The 16,077-nt window shown below is 43.3% G+C and overlaps 1 protein-coding gene across 2 annotated transcripts in view; it reads left to right on the forward strand.

Moving 5' to 3' along the window:
* The window catches only part of LOC147117799 (sodium/hydrogen exchanger 3-like), a 107,638-nt gene extending 91,889 nt beyond the window's left edge, over window positions 1–15,749 (forward strand). Inside the window, exons 15-17 of one of the 2 annotated variants that reach the window (XM_085989105.1) lie at window positions 1,338–1,430; window positions 2,499–2,739; window positions 8,023–15,749. In XM_085989105.1, the coding sequence (XP_085845231.1) occupies window positions 1,338–1,430; window positions 2,499–2,739; window positions 8,023–8,026 (338 nt within the window). In that variant the 3' untranslated portion in view covers window positions 8,027–15,749. Of the gene's footprint in view, window positions 1–1,337; window positions 1,431–2,498; window positions 2,744–8,022 lie in introns of those variants that run through there. The other variant, XM_085989106.1, reaches the window with a different exon arrangement.
* Window positions 15,750–16,077: the final 328 nt, after the last annotated feature.

A 16,077-nucleotide genomic window follows, 5' to 3' on the forward strand; every position in this document is an offset into this window, starting at 1 on the left:
GTGTCTGCCTTACACTCTCGCCTGTGAGTGAGAAGGTTGTGGGTTCAAATCCAACTCCAGAGACTTGAGCACAAAATCTAGGCTGACACTCCAGTACAGTACTGAGGGGGTGCTGCACTGTCGGAGGTGCCGACTTTCGGAGGAACATTAAATCGAGGCCCCATCTGCCCTCTCAGGTGGACGTAAAAGATCCAATGGTGTTATTTCGAAGAAGAGCAGGGGAGTTCTCCCCAGTGTCCAATATTTATCACTCAATCAACTTCACTAAAACTGATTATCTGGTCAATATCACATTGCTGTTTGTGGGACCTTACTGTGCGCACATTGGCTGCCACGATTCCTACATTACAACAGTGACTATGCTTCAAAAGCACTTCATTGGCTATAAAGTGTTTTGGAACATCCTGAGGTTGTGAAGATGATATCTAAATGCAAGTTCTCGCTCTCGCCCCAACTTGCCATGGAGAGATCAGTACTAGGCTGGTCTTGGTGAGTGTAGCTCAGTAACACATTGGACAGTGAACTGACCCACTAAGCCACCCAACTTCCATTCTGATTTTGCCCTCCTTCCCGGGGAAGTGCGTGACCTCCACTTGTCCTTGGAGCTAGAGCTCCGCACGTGGGAATGGATTACAGACCGAGTTCCAGCTCTACCTGTTAGAAGATTCCTTTTACATTGAAGGGAAACTCCGAGCATCCTTGGTTTGGATTGCGTCGCTCAGACCTGCAGGCCAAGAACATCCTAGACTCCTATTCTTTGCTGAGTTGGGGGATCTTAAGTTGGCTGCAGGGCACTAAATTGGTCACCAGACTCCTGGGTTAAGAAATGGAAAGTCAGCTAAGGCTCTGGCTGTCTGAAGGCAAAATAAAGTTCCAGCACTGTTATTTTAAGTACAAAATGGATGATCTTTTGTCTTTGAAGCATCCTACAAGTGCCTATTTTCAGCACGTGATGTGAAAGTCCCAGCAGCATGCTTTAACACCCCTCCCCCCAATCTCCGAACAGCGTTGCCATCAGAGCATTGGCATTTCCTACTCCCGCTTTGCCTTTCTGGCTGTTTTTGTTGGCCAAAGGTGAGAAAGAAAATAGTCATTAACTAAAATGATTGTATTTTCCGTTCAACTGTTCGGCAACGTGGACTCCTCTAGGAGCTGGGTTGAATCTGCGCAAAGCCCTATTTCACTTGAGACCCTTTTTTTAAAAGTCGGAAGAAACTATTTATCCTGTAAATCTGGATTCAAATCCATGGCACCTACCAAAGAGTGACTGCAATACTACCTGGATTACATTCATTTGTTGCTGTATTTAAGAGCTGTCTCCTACCCATTTCTTCCAGACTCTGATGTAGAGGACAATTATGATCCATCGGATGGAGGAATTAGTTTCCTAATTACTGCCCCAAGCGATGAATCTGATGAAACAAGAACTGGTAATATACTTTGTCTATAGAACTGTTCAGTGTGGTGAATGCTTCTCGGATGTTTCCTCTGCTTATATTGTATTGGAGTCTAAAAGTTGGATTTGAAAACTCCAGCTGGTGTGAACAGCCTCCTAGAGAGGGTCTTGCACCTTAGGGCTTTAGTGCACTTGTTAAAGTTGAGCTACTTTTGCACTGATACACACCCCCTGTGCATCAGCACAACAATGCCCCATAAATTTACTCTATCCTGGTAACTGTTGCCAAAATATTAGATTAAAAACGAAATATGAAGGGCTTTCCAAATAGCTCAGGAAGGTCCTGGATTCAATCTTCAGTCTCTACTAAGCTATCTGATCTTGGGACCAGTGTAGTGGCACCCCAGTTAGCCTCCGCACCATTTTGTAAGGGAGAAGAAAGCAGCCAGGGTTCCCAGTCCTGATCGCTATTGAGCGAATACCTCATGAAAGGGTGTACATTGGTTTAGAGTGGGACCGGGCCCAGCTGTGATGTTTCTTGTGACCAAATAGCCTACCAATGCTTACTGATGGTTACTAAAAAAAAAAGCAGAATACTACAGAAAATGCAGGAAGTACTCAGCAGGTCAGGCAGCATCTATATAGAGGAGAGGAAGGAAAGGTTGATGTCCTTTCTGGTGAAAGTGCAAGCTCTCTTTTTCAAAGCCTCCCATGACATGTTGGATGTCGTAAACTGATGCTCTTGGGCCACCTTGATGCATTCAAAAATTTGAACCTTGGACAACGCCACATTGCGTTTCCACAACTGTAGTTCTGAAGATCCTATTGTATGCTCACAATCTCTAGAAATGCCGATTTCGAGCACTAATTCCTATAATCCAACTTGCTAGTTAAATTTCCTGTATAGACGGAGTCATGGCGCACTCTAACTTCCACTTTTATTACAGCGACATTATGTCTTTGCATAGATTCTAACATTACAGTGTTTGTCATTGGCCATAAGATGATTAGATTGGACCTTCTGCTGCACTTGTCTACTTGTGACTCCTTCAGAGATTCTTTTAACTAATTCTTGTTCTGTAACACTAAATAATTCCTGCAGGAATCGATAACCCGAGTTTTTCCACTGAGGAGGATCAGTCGGTTTACCAAATGATTCCACCGTGGATGTCCAATGAAGAAACAGTAGTTCCATCCCAGAGGGCCCGTTTACAGATTCCAAGGAGTCCCAACAACTTCAGGCGCCTCACGCCCTTGCAGCTCAGCAGCCGATCCATTGATTCGTTTTTGCTAGCAGACATCTCGGATGAGCATCCATTGTCTTTCCTACCTGAATCATCAATGTAATTACATTACATCCACCTTATCCCTTTTGCTTCACAGAAAGCAGCCTGTTGATCTCAAAATGACCTAAACATTGATTCCCATCAACCATAGCATTTTCAAACCGTTTTTATATTAAGGTTTGAGTAATGGTTTTGCTTTGATGGAATTAAAGATGAAATTACTGAATGTTTAGGGGAATTAGAAGCAGACAAATTGATTTCAGAAAGGAAGATTGTGCTTGACAAAACTAATTGTGTTCTTTTGAGGGGGTGACCAAAGTGATGGATGAGAGGAAGTGCAGTGGATGTGGTGCACATGGTCGTTCAGAAAGGCTTTGATAAGGTACCACACAGACGATTGGAGAAGATTAGGGGAAAGGTAGCAAATTGGATTTAAAAACTAGAAGGGAGGAAACTGAGGGTAGGGCAGTTTCTCAGTGGTTAGAAGTGGTAGTGGTGTCTCAGAGCTCAGAGGCTTCTGTTCACTGTATATATCAATGATTTGGATAAGGGCAAGAAGGAGTGATGTTCAACTTTGCAGATGATACCAAAATATGAGGCTTAGTAAATAATTCTTATTAATATCCTCTTGCGGATTTATTTACTAAGATGGTGGAATGTGCAAAAAAGTGGCAGATGACGTTCAATGTCAGTAGAGGTAAGGTGTTGCATTTTGATTTTTTTTTTAAATTATACTTTGAGGGAAGGCTGGGTGATGTGGAAGAGCAGAAGGATTTGGGGTTCTGGTTCACAAGACATTCAAAGCAGCACCTCGAGTGGAGAAATGAATGGAATACTGTGAAGATGATGAAGTGGAGACCTAATAGCGAATCCATATAAACCTTAGCAAGACCACAGTTGGAGGACTGTGTTGTGTGCAGGTTTGGGCTCCACACTCTAGGAAGGATGTTGAGATCAAAATCAAATCAAATCAACTTTTATTGTCATTGTTAGTGCACAAGTGCAGTACAACGAAATGTAGGCTTGCGGCTCCCGAGAGTGTACAATTTGGATTAGGACACTTAAACATTTCAACATACATTTGTACATGTATATTAGCATAAATATGACCATAATAAAGTGCATCGGCAGATGTGCAGGCTTTAGTGTTTATTTGTGGAGTTCAGTAGGATGACAGCCCTGGGAAAGAAGCTGTTCCTAAATTTGGTCGTACGGGTGCGAATGCATCTGTAGCGTCTTCCAGATGGTAGGAGGGTGAACAGACTGTGGCTGGGGTGGGTAGGGTCTTTGATGATGGACCGTGCCCTCCGTAGGCAGCGTTTCTGATATATATGTTCTATGGTCGGTAGCCGGGTGCCGGTAATGCGTTGGGCAGTTTTGACTACCCGCTGCAGGGCTTTCCGGTCATGGGAGCTACAGCTGCCGTACCATACCGTGATACAGTTTGTCAGGATGCTCTCTATAGTGCAGCGGTAGAAGTTAGAGAGGATCAGGGGTGACAGATTACATCCCTTCAGCCTCCTCAAGAAATATAGGCGCTGCTGGGCCTTCTTCACCAGAGAGGAGGTGTTGAGGGACCAGGAGAGGTCTTCCGTGATGTGGACTCCGAGGAACTTAAAGCTGGCCACCCTTTCCACCTCCACCCCATTGATGTGGATGGGGGTGTGACTTCCGCCTTTGGACTTCCTGAAGTCCACGATTATTTCCTTTGTTTTCTTGGTGTTAAGGGCCAGGTTGTTGTCGGCGCACCACTTCACGAGATGCTGGACCTCCTCCCTGTAGGCTGACTCATCGTTGTTGGTGATCTGGCCTACTACCGTGGTGTCATCTGCAAACTTGATGATGGTGTTGGAACCATTAACAGCCACACAGTCGTGGGTGAAGAGGGAGTAGAGGAGGGGGCTCAGCACACATCCTTGTGGGGCCCCCGTGTTCAGGGTCGGGGGGGGAGGTGCGGTTACCTAATTTGACAGACTGGGGTCTGTTTGTTAGGAAGTCCAGGGTCCAGTTGCAGAGGGAAGTGTTCAGGCCAAGAGTTTGGAGTTTGGCCAGCTTGTTGGGGACGATAGTGTTGAATGCTGAGCTGTAGTCTATAAACAACATTCTGATGTAGGTCTCCTTACCATCTAGGTGATTCAGTGCCGAGTGTAGAGCAGTTGTGATTGCATCCTCCGTTGATCTGTTTGCCCGATAGGCAAACTGGTGTTGGTCAAGGGAGGCAGGAACACTGGCTTTGATGTGGGCTAAGACCAGTCTCTCGAAACACTTCATTATGATGGGTGTGAGTGCGACAGGTCGATAGTCGTTCAGACACGTCACAGCCGCTTGTTTAGGCACAGGAATGATGGTGGCGGTCTTGAAGCATGTAGGGACTACTGCCTGGGCCAATGACAGGTTGAAGATGGCGGTGAAGAAATCAGCCAGCTGATCACATTCCTTGAGTACCCGTCCAGTAGCCTTTCGTGTGTTCACTCTGCGTAGAGCGCCCCTTACGTCGGAGGTCGACAGAGTGAGCACCTGGTCTTCCGGGGGTGGCAAGGCTTTGGTAGCCGGCTCCTTCTTGTCCCTGTTGAAGCGAGCGTAGAAGTTGTTAAGCTCCTCCGGAAGGGAGGCGTCGCTGACCGGGGGACTGGTGTTTTTGCCCTTGTAGTCAGTGATGGACTGGATGCCTTGCCACATGCGCCGGGGGTCCGAGTTGTTGCGGAAGTGATCCTCTATCCGCAGTGTCTGTTTCCATTTGGAAGTCCTGATACCCTTTTTTAGGTTGGTCCTAGCTGCTCTGTAAGCCGCCGCGTCGCCAGATTTAAATGCTGCGTCGCGTGCTTTCAACAGTGAGCGGACCTCTCCGTTCATCCAGGGTTTCTGGTTGGGGTATGTCCTGATATTTTTGTGACCTGATAACAGGGAGGATACAACGCATTCACTAAGCTGCTGCCAGGTCTGAGGAAATACAAATATGAAGAAGCAGTAGAAAAAGTGTGGTTGTTTTTATAAGAACAGAGGATATTGGGGCTGATTTGACAGTTGTTTAAAATCATGAAGAGATGGGACAGAGTAGATAGAAACACTGTTAAGTGATTGCTAGTCTAGAACAAAGGGATATAGATACAAGATAAGATAGGCGATAAGCTAGGAGATTTTGTTCAGAGAGCAAGAGAAACTTTTTTTCACACAAAGGGTAGCCGTGTTAGAAGATATCAGTTTAAAAGCAATTTTAATCCAAGATTGATATATTTGTGCAAATGGTACTCAAATCTTAAAGTAATTGTTCTCAGTAATTGTCCCATAATTCGGTCTATTGTTAAGATCTCTCATAAATCTATTGAACAGGTTCTCAAATGCAGCCTCACTACAATTTTCTGTCTGCATTTAAGTTGCTGTACTATTTTTCCTCTCTTCCCCTAACTTTCTGATTTCTCTATCTCTTTCAGATCTTCTGTCAACAGTTTGTGGTTGTGTTTGAGTAGATTTTAAGTGAACATGGTCAGTGATAAATGAGATATTAATGGAATACGTGGGACATCTTGCGGATTGTTGCGCCGTTCTGTAATCTGCCGATTTCTTCCATTATTTTTTGGGAAGGGGGTTGGGAAAGAGAAGTGACTAACCCATCACAGTAGATATTCCGCCATGTGCCACTGTGAATCAGAGCACTGAATTGAATCCAGCTCACGACAGAATGGGTGAAGGCCTGTTCTCTTTTACTCACTTGCATCTCTTTTTAAGGAGCCAGGTTGGGTAGTCTCAGCTCAGTTCCTAGTGGGTGCAGATTCACAGCAAACACTCATATTTTTGACACCAATTGCTGATCTCTATTATAGAGGCAAGAGAGATGGCTCTTGGGAATGGAAGGGTCGCACTGGTGTGATAATGGATACCAGAGTGATTGGGGTGCTGGCCAATTATTGGGATGGAGTGGAGGGAGCTGTACTCTGCATCTAGCGCATGCAATGCCTGATCTGTGCCTAATGCTGATATTGGGTACTTAATATTGACTTGAAAAGTCATCCTTTGCCTAGCACTGATATTCTTGAACTTGTCCACAAGCACACACCAGGTTTAAGCAGTGGAAGATTGAAGCACTTCACAGGGTTCAATTGAACAACAAAGCTATTTTGCCCCTTTGAATTTTATCTTGAGCACACTGACTATTAACGCATGGAAGCTTAAGCTGTTTACAAATGACTTTGAGATCCATCCACATTCTTCGGGTTGTGGGAACAGCATCTCCCTACTTTCTCACATCACTAACTTCGCTATCCTCTCTCTGTGCTGTTTGTTGAACTTTGCCGATTGAATTGCCTGTTCATTTAACTCTTGTTTTCATTCACTGAAATTCTTATTAACTGATTCTGTTTTCTCTCTAGCACTTTTATTATCATTTGGTTCTTACTGTTTAACAGAACAATTTTCTCCCTCCTATTTGTTGTGTCTTTCCTACTATTTATCCCTGGATTGAGCTGCACATTGCTGAGAATAATATCGGCCTTGAGTAGAAAAGTCACAAGACAGTCAAAGGTCTCCGATAACGAAATAAGCTGATGCTCGAGTACATTTTAATACCTAATTGAAGGCACATTATGAGACTGCTTTTAATTCCATCTTATAAAAGTTTTGTCGCTGATGCATATGATTTATTGATATTTTAAGTTGCAAGGTCCCTGGTTAATTGATACCTACAGCTCCTTGATCCTCTTAGACTAGTCTATAGCCCTTTTGATCGAAGTGAGTTGATAACTGGAAGCTGAGTAATTTCTTTGCTGCCTGATAACTAGGGCACATTAGAATATTGCTTCAAATAGGTCAGACCCCCTCCTCTATTGACTGAATGCGATTTTAAGAAAAAATGACCGTATTTTTACAAAGTGATGATGCTGTTGTCCTATATTGAATGCAGTGCCATCTTGAGAATGTCCTTGAGGTTTTTCAGCGACTGAAGGATTCTGAGCCTCTAGTTGAAAATCTGGCCTCAAACTATAGCCTGATGGCCCGTAAATTCAAACCCTTACTGAGTCAATTTAATATTTACCAGTTCTCAAGATAAATGGAATATAGTCGGGGATTAATAATTGTTGCTTCTGGACCCAATAGAGCAATGCGACATTGTCCTTTCAGACAATTTGTTTTTATCAGACATTCTTAAATTAGCTAGACTGTAGAAATTCTCACAAATGTGACCATTTTCTACTCTTGCTGAGTTACTTCCAGAGGAAGTGCCTTGCCATTCATGTCTAGGAGGGAGGTGACAATTTTGTGAACAGAATGATATGATTTCCAGGTTTAGAACAAGTAAATGTTGCGTCTTGTTTTCCTACACTGACTCACTTTTTTGTTGTGCAGGTAACTCTAAATCAATCCCAAGTCCCCCTCCATTGCCTAGCCCTTCCACCTTGGATGAGAAACACCTTTCCTGGAAAGATGACCAACCAAGCCAAGACAGTCCTAGCTCTGAGCGACCCTCGAGGATCTTGCCATCTTATCTCCAGAAGACCTGGGTGCAGAGCTATTCTTCACTGGAAAACGTAGAATCCCAAGTGCCCACCATTTCAGAACAGGTGGCTGCACAAGAAGAGAGTTCTACTGAAATAGTTTTGAAAGCAACTGTTGACACCGTCAGCGAAGCGGAGGTTAAGGAAGAAGTCCATCCTACTCAGCATGGCAGCGAAGAACTCGACGTGAAAATAAAATATGCTGAGACGCTGAATGAAGAGCTGGAGGACAACAGTCCGAAGGACCCTGGAGTGCAGGAGCAGAAGCCATTGATCAGCAAGGACAATAAGATGCACTCTGCGGCAGCCAAGCGGGTGCAGAATCGGCGATCTTTTCACCGGCCCAAGCCTTTGCGTTATCCAGTTCTCCAGAAACTTGGGTCTCTCCCAGTCTCTTGTCACATTCCTCCTCATTCCTTGGAGCAAGAAGAAACACAGTTTTAAGCACAACAGTCCTCCACTACACCAGCAATAACATAGATAGAACCTTTTAATTAGTCAACTGAGCATCTTCTGGTTGTGCCATGCAACTCTGGAATATGCATTTCATGTACAGGCACCGAAATGGAGCTCCACAATAGTACGTCAATCGTGGATTGTAGAGGTGAAAATTGGAGCAGCTCCATTAAAGAATTTTAGAGGGTATAGAATTAATATCCATGATTTTCTATAAAACACATGGTACTTGTACAGCTGGGGGGTGGTGATCAAATATTACTATGACCATGGAAATGCAGAAAAGTTCCTGTTTTAAAATTTATTGGGGAAATCGGCAGTTTATTTACAGATGTTTTTCTTATCCAATTTATTTTTTAGATGTTTTGTGTTGTAGGCTTTTGGTTACAGTTCAAGTTTTCATGCTTGGCTTTAGAGCATTTTTTTAAATGAAAGAAAGACAAATACATATGCAATAGTCATCGGTGATGAGGTGCTGTAAAACTTATGAGGTGTGAAAGTTAACCGACCAGTGGATCTCCAGGAAATTGGAGGTCAAAGATTTTTAAAATCGCAACAGAAGTGCAGGCAATGTCGTTTGGGCAAATATTTGAAAACCTGACTCCGTACTGAGAAGTTCAAGTGAATATTAACTTTGCTGGTGTCACAGTACGTGAGAAAAGGACGAGGCACAATGGTGGAAGATGTACGTTTTTATCATAAAGCTTTAGCAGACATGTTTTGAGATTTTTTCCCCCAAGAAACTATGAGACTTACCGCCTCAAACTGCAACAAAAGTCAAAATGGTGCAATATGGGTTAAGAGGGAGTCTTTTAATGCAATCAGGATTTCAAATATTTTGCTGAGAGTGGACTGGCATTTTAAGAGTGTTCTTTGCAATGCAGGAGGGACTGTTCTGGTAGATGTGCAATAGGTCTTGTTGACTACTGACGCTAGTCCATGAACTCCTCCTTATTTATTCCCTCGTTTTGGTGAATGGAACCCATATATTCTCACCTGAATACTGCTGATCTTGAGTTTAAATATTAAAGTGAGTTCCTGATACCAGAGGTGGAGTGTGGTTGTGGCAGAGATTTTCCCCCTCAAAAGATGGGAGAATGAGACATCCAACCAGCACAGGCCAGCTACAATTGCTTGTCTTCCAAAGATTGTGTTAAAACTTTCCTTGATTGCCACTAGTCTACACTCCTCAGGACACAACTCTTCCTCCACCCCACCCCTCCCCCACATTTCAAGGATTGAAGGGCAACATTATTTACTCCCAATGTGGCCCTGATCAGTGCAGCAAGTATTTTAAATTGATCAAGCTTGGGAAGTGAAAGCTGCCAACCTTCTTTGCAATTAATATAATACATCACATCAGGGATAAACTCACCACCATTTGTTTGAACGCCAGTGAAAAGGCGGCATGCTGGGCCGAGGTCAGGGAATGCCATCGAGGTTCAAATTTCCACCCGCCCCTCTTCTCAACCCCCTGCACCTTTCCAAGTCACTACAGATGCTCAGTGAATGATGTAAGCTGCATAGTTGTAGATTAACATTGTACCAAAAGACGACTGGTGCTTTTTGTGTATCTGTTTTCTTTAGACTTAAATTTGATACCTGGCCCATGGAGTGATGATGTAAGCATCACAGTGCAGCAGATCTGCAACCTAAGCAATTCTCTTCTCTAGGCTAGTGCCATTGGGATTCCAGTTGTGAAATTACCCTCCTTTATTTTATGTCTTATTACATGCACCATCTCCGATTGACAGTGTTGGTACCCGGCCTCAGCCAGAGCTACTCTATAACCAGCAATTAGGAGGCGCGTAGGAGATCCCCGAGGTAATGGCTGGCTGCCTCCCTTCCCTTTCCGCACAGTTGAAGTCAGGTATCCATTGTGTGGGAAATAACTCCATTCATCCGTATATTTATTCACATAGCGTTCAGTCGCATATAATGTACAATTGGATTTCAAGACTTTTTCAGTGTAAACTATACACAACAAAAATAATTTCACGATTTTTTTGTGCAGAAACGCACATTGTTTCAGGCTGACTTTTTTCCCCAATGTAAAATGACGGACATTATATGTGTAATGACTTGATAACGTGACACTGCCTCGGTAAGCCTGTTGTCGGCCAATTGTTTTTCTTACCGGGTTTTTATTTTATTTTTTAGTTTTTTTTGCATGTTTTCTTTCCTTCCTTCTCTCCCATTGTTGAACAATGGATTAGTCTTATCTGTGTCTATTAGAATGCACTGTGGTGCTTCTGTGAACTTCAATGTGTTATTGGTTAATGCTGTAAATAACAAGGTCTGATGGGCTGAATTTTCAATGTTGATTTATTGGGGGGTATGATGACTATTGGCTTCAATGAGGGTTCTACAGAGGCACACTGTTGTTTGTCTCTCTTACCCCTATCGCCATGTAGCAGCCAATCAATTGTTGTAAATTATCCAAATCTGACATTATTATGTCTCCAGTTGGTAATGTAAACTGTACATTGATGTATCTCCCAGTTCTGCTTAATATGTCTTCCACATGTTTTATACTTGCTGATTAATACTGTATCGTGTTCAAAGTTTTACTAGCTCTTGTTGGGAGTAAAAATATATTTTAAAATAAAATTTAAAAGGAAATAGCGGATCTTTTAATCTAATAAAATTGCAGGTGATGTGCAAGTGATTCCTCAGGAATATAAAATGTATGTGCCAAGCTACTTGTTACTGTAACTTTTTATTTAGTTTGGTTTTATAGAGAGCTCACTGAGCATTTATTCCTTTTGTACATAATGTTAAAATGTGGACAAACCAAACATTTTGAAATGCAGACCACCTTTTTGATTTGTTTCTCTCTCAAAACATCAGGGTATGAATTTGGTTATTCTACTCAAAAACTAACACAGACTGTCACGATCCATACATTTGCTCAGCAAAAGGCAGCCATCTTGGTTGAAATTGGGGCTCTAACTATTTGACAGGATATTCCAATTTAAACAATTCTTTCAGACTGGTTTGATATGCACTTTCTGATGTAAATATATTATCTCTCTGTCAGCCTTGGCTCAGTGGTAGCACTTGGCTCTGAGCCAGAAGGTTGTGGTTTCAAGCCCCGCACCAGAGACTTGAGCCCATAATCGAGACCGACACTTCCTGTACAGTACAGAGGGAGAGCGACACTCTCATCTTTTGGATGCCTCATAAAACTCAGGTCCCGTCTACCTGTTTTTTCTCCCCGGTGTCCTGGCCAACATTCATCCTTCAACCGACATCACTAAAACAGATTAACTGGTCATTTATCTCATGGTTATTTGTGGGACCTTGCTGTGTATAAATTTGGCTGCTGTATTGCCTATATAACAATGATTATACTTCAAAAATAATTAATTGACAGCGCAGCGCATTGGGTTGTCCTAAGGAGATGAAAGATGCTATATAAATGTGAAGTTTGTTCTTTTTCTCTGTGTATAACCTGTAGCAGACATAACTTGCAGCACCATTATTAAATTAGCCAACTGGTTGACAGCTGGCAGAATTCGAAGTCCACTAATGCAGTTGTTAGTACCTTGTAGGGGACTCGTGCTGTTAGTTTTTCTGACTTCCAAGCAGTCAAATTCATAATCCCCTAATCTTGAATGCACATATAACTGACTTTTGAAGACGGGCTTCTCATGTGATTTTTGCTAATTGCAAAAATGTAAATTGATGTATGATGAAAATGCCATCACACCAAGCTGTTCAAATAGCTGTTCTAACCTCTGCCAGCTGCTCATATCAAGAGGGTGAAATTTGCCTTGGATGGTAGTGCGAAACAGGCGACAGCAAATCGGCGGCCACTTTTACACCCCGCCCAATATTCTTTTCCTTTGACGTTAATGGTAAAGAGAATCGGCAGAGTGTAGAAGGGACTGCCACGTCGCTGTCCTGTTTTGCGTTATCACCCAAGACTAATTTCACCCTCAATCTTTTACGCAACCAACGCCAAAATGGCAGAGTATATTCATCGTTGCATAAAAACATTTACGCAGACATATAATCTACAGTATTTTCACAGCAGTCATGGTGCTGGGTTTGCAGTTTGTAGTGGTCTGATGGGACTTTTTATATTTCTGACAGTGCTACTTTTGATTTTGTATCTCCTCCTCCGCTTAGTTCTCCCTCATTGCTACCTCCTGCCAATCTGCTTCCTCCTTCAGCCAGGAAGCCAAGGCCTGTTCACAACCATGGCCAGGGTTACGCTGTGATTTTTTTTTTAAACCCCTCCGTGGCCTTGCCCCTCCCTATCTCTAACCTCCTCCAGCCCTACAACCCTCGGATCTCTGCCCTCCTCCAATTCTTGCCTCTTGCGCATTTCCGATTTTCATCGGCCCCTCCTTTGGTGGCCGTGCCTTCAGCTGCCTAGGCCAAGCTGTCCTAATATCTCCTTATGTGGCTTGGTGTCAATTTTTGTCTCATTACGCTCCTGTGCAGCACCTTGGGACGTTTTACTACATTAAAGGCGCTATATAAATACAAGTTGTTGTTGTTGATGGGAGGTGCTTTTTATTCTTTTTCCTCCCTCCCTCCCCCCCCCCCCCCCCCCCCCATGGACAAGGAACAGCCCTGCCAACTTAAGCTTTCCACATAGTACAGGAAACTCTCGATTTACCGGCACCTAAATAACCGGCAATCTCTGTTAACCGGCAAAATTCAGGAGTAGGTTCAGGTAAGTTTTACTTATTAGTGGCCGTTCCTGGATCTGTGACTGTGTAACCAGGGTTCCTGCACCTGTTGCTAAGCAACAGGGACGCCTGAATCTTGTGGCCGGGGTTCCTGCACCTGTTGCTAAGCAACAGGGACGCCTGAATCTTGTGGCTGGGGTTCCTGCACCTGTTGCTAAGCAACAGGGAAGCCTGGGTCTGTTGCTGTGTACGTGGCTCTCGTACCTTTTACTATACCTCTCTGTAATCCGGACTTTTTGATAAACCGGCACCACGTCGGTCCCGTCGGTCCCGTCGGTGCCGTCGGTGCCGGATAAAAAAGAGTTTCCTGTAGCACATGTAACATCCCAGTTGTCAAATTCCTACACTTTATTCCAATTGGTTTTGCCCAAGCTAGTTCAACTGATCTAACCTAGTCTTTGTCTTTAACTAGTACCTATGCCAGGATCAATGGAACATGCCCGATGAGAAACAGGCATTCAAATCCTAGTTGAGGCTGGGTTTTGCCTTTTGGTAGATGTGTGGCCTGTGTCTATATTTTGAGCATTGTATCTTGGCCACTGTGCCCCTGTTGAGGGTTTGGACATGTGTTTTCAATTTCCTGGTGATGTTATCCAAGTCTTGTACACATCTATGGATTGACTTCTGATTGAGTAGTTTGACAGTGGCTGGAGTTAATTATTATCTCTGGAATTTGTTTTGATTTTTCCCAAATCATTCAACCATCCAGACTGCATATAAAATTTTAGTACATCATTGACTAGTAACTGGAATTCTCAACTGGATTTGTGTCGCTGGCGGAATTCACACATGTTCCCTTCCTTTGCATTACATATACCAGCACAAGACTAAATTACTGCACCAGATAAACTCCCAGCACATTACATGTTTGTAAGAGAGTAATATTAAGAGGTGCAGGTGGCATCAACAACAACAACTTGTATTTATCTAATGCCTTTAACATAGTAAAACGTCCCAAGGTGCTGCACGAGAGTATTTTAAGACACAAAAAAAATCAAGGTGAAGCTTGAGTAGTTGATCAACATCACCGGAGTGTTATTACTGTGTTTCAAAGGCACTCCAGCTCATATTGGTCTTTACATAGTTAAATAGTATTTGCAGCACAGAAACAGGCCATTTGGCCCAACAGGTCCAAGCCGATGTTTATGCTCCACACGAGCCTCCTCCCACCCTTCTTCATCTAACCCCATCAACATATCCTGCTTTTTCTTTCCCCCTCGTGTTTATCTAGCTTCCCCTTAAATGCATCTATCCTATTCGCCTCAACCACTCCTTGTGGTAGCGAGCTCCACATTCTAACCACCCTCTGGGTAAAGCGGTTTCTCCTGAATTCCCTATTGGATTTATTAGTGACTATCTTATATTTATGAGCCCTAGTTCTGATCTCCCCCGCAAGTGGAAACATCTTCTCTACGTCTCCCCTATCAAACCCCTTCATAATCTTAAGACCCCTATCGGGTCACCCCTCAAGTCTTTACAACAAGATGGGCGAGGGGATTTTCCTTATGCTACTAATGGGCATCATGGCAGATGCAAAATGGTTGGCTCCATCAATTAAATTCTCGTTTGAACGGAAGTACTATTGTACCACGTGGTTCAAACTGCTGTGATGGTGGATGGGGGGAGGTATTTTCTATTTTAGAGAACTCTTTCTCTCCCGCCCCCCCCCCCCCAAAAAAAAAAGTAAAACTGTTGGAGCTGGGAGCCAATTTGAACATTTCAAAACTGAGATTGATGGATTGTTGTTAGGCAAGGGTATTGAGGGTTACGAAACCAAGGCGGCTAAATGGAGCTAAGGTGCAGATCAGCCATAATCTAATTGAATGGCAGAACAGGCTCGAGGGGCTGAATGGCCTACTACTGTTCCTATGTGTATATTTTCTCTCTCTTAAATGGGTTTCTCCTGGACCTATCTTGAAATACATTTTAATGAGCTGCATTGTAAAAATAATGTTGCAATTTACTGCAGCTTTCACATTGTATAACCATGAAATGAAAGTTGATAGATAAATGCTTTTAAAAGCCTAGGCAATGCGGGAAGCTGTTTCTGATTTAGCACTAACATTGCAGTCAATTATGCTCCACACGTAAGCTTGTGTTTCGCTTCGATAGCGCTATGTTGCTGTACTGTACTTGTAACTACCATGCCAAAGTGAAGGGTAGAATCACACATGGACGCACACACAACCCTTGTATGGTGCCTTAGAACAATAATGATGACACTTTGGGTTTGTTCACTTATAAATCTGGGTGCGGAAGTGTAATCATGGTGCAAGTGGAATTGCACTCTTGCTGCAATACTTTATCAATAAAGTGGAGTATTTTGTCTTTTACTGTAAATTATATTTGAGAATTGCTGATTGTTTCTGAAATCATTTTGTTACACAAAGGTGTCAATAAAGCAAGAACTCAAAAATGCTGTAAATATCCTTTTAGGATTTATTTGTGCCAGGTTGGGAGGGGGGGAATGCATGATTTGAGCTATTTAGTTTTTGTTTGCTATGTCGCTGTTTCACTTCTTGAGACTTAGAATTCAGCACAGACGGATGGGAATGGAAATGTCCTCTCGAAGACCGTTGAGTGAAGTGTGTGTGGTAAACCACTGTTGTTCACTCTTGCCCATGGTTGTACCTGTCTGTGCATGCCTCAGCTGGCTCCGCCCCTGGCTCCACCCATATGCCCTGGTATAAAGGCGGCTGCTCTGCAGTCCCTCAGGCATTCAGGACCAGTCGACCACTAGAGGCATG

Source organism: Somniosus microcephalus, chromosome 5 (assembly GCF_052327205.1).
Source record: "Somniosus microcephalus isolate GS21.2 chromosome 5, FLI_Smic_1.0, whole genome shotgun sequence".
Taxonomy (NCBI): Eukaryota; Metazoa; Chordata; class Chondrichthyes; order Squaliformes; family Somniosidae; genus Somniosus; species Somniosus microcephalus.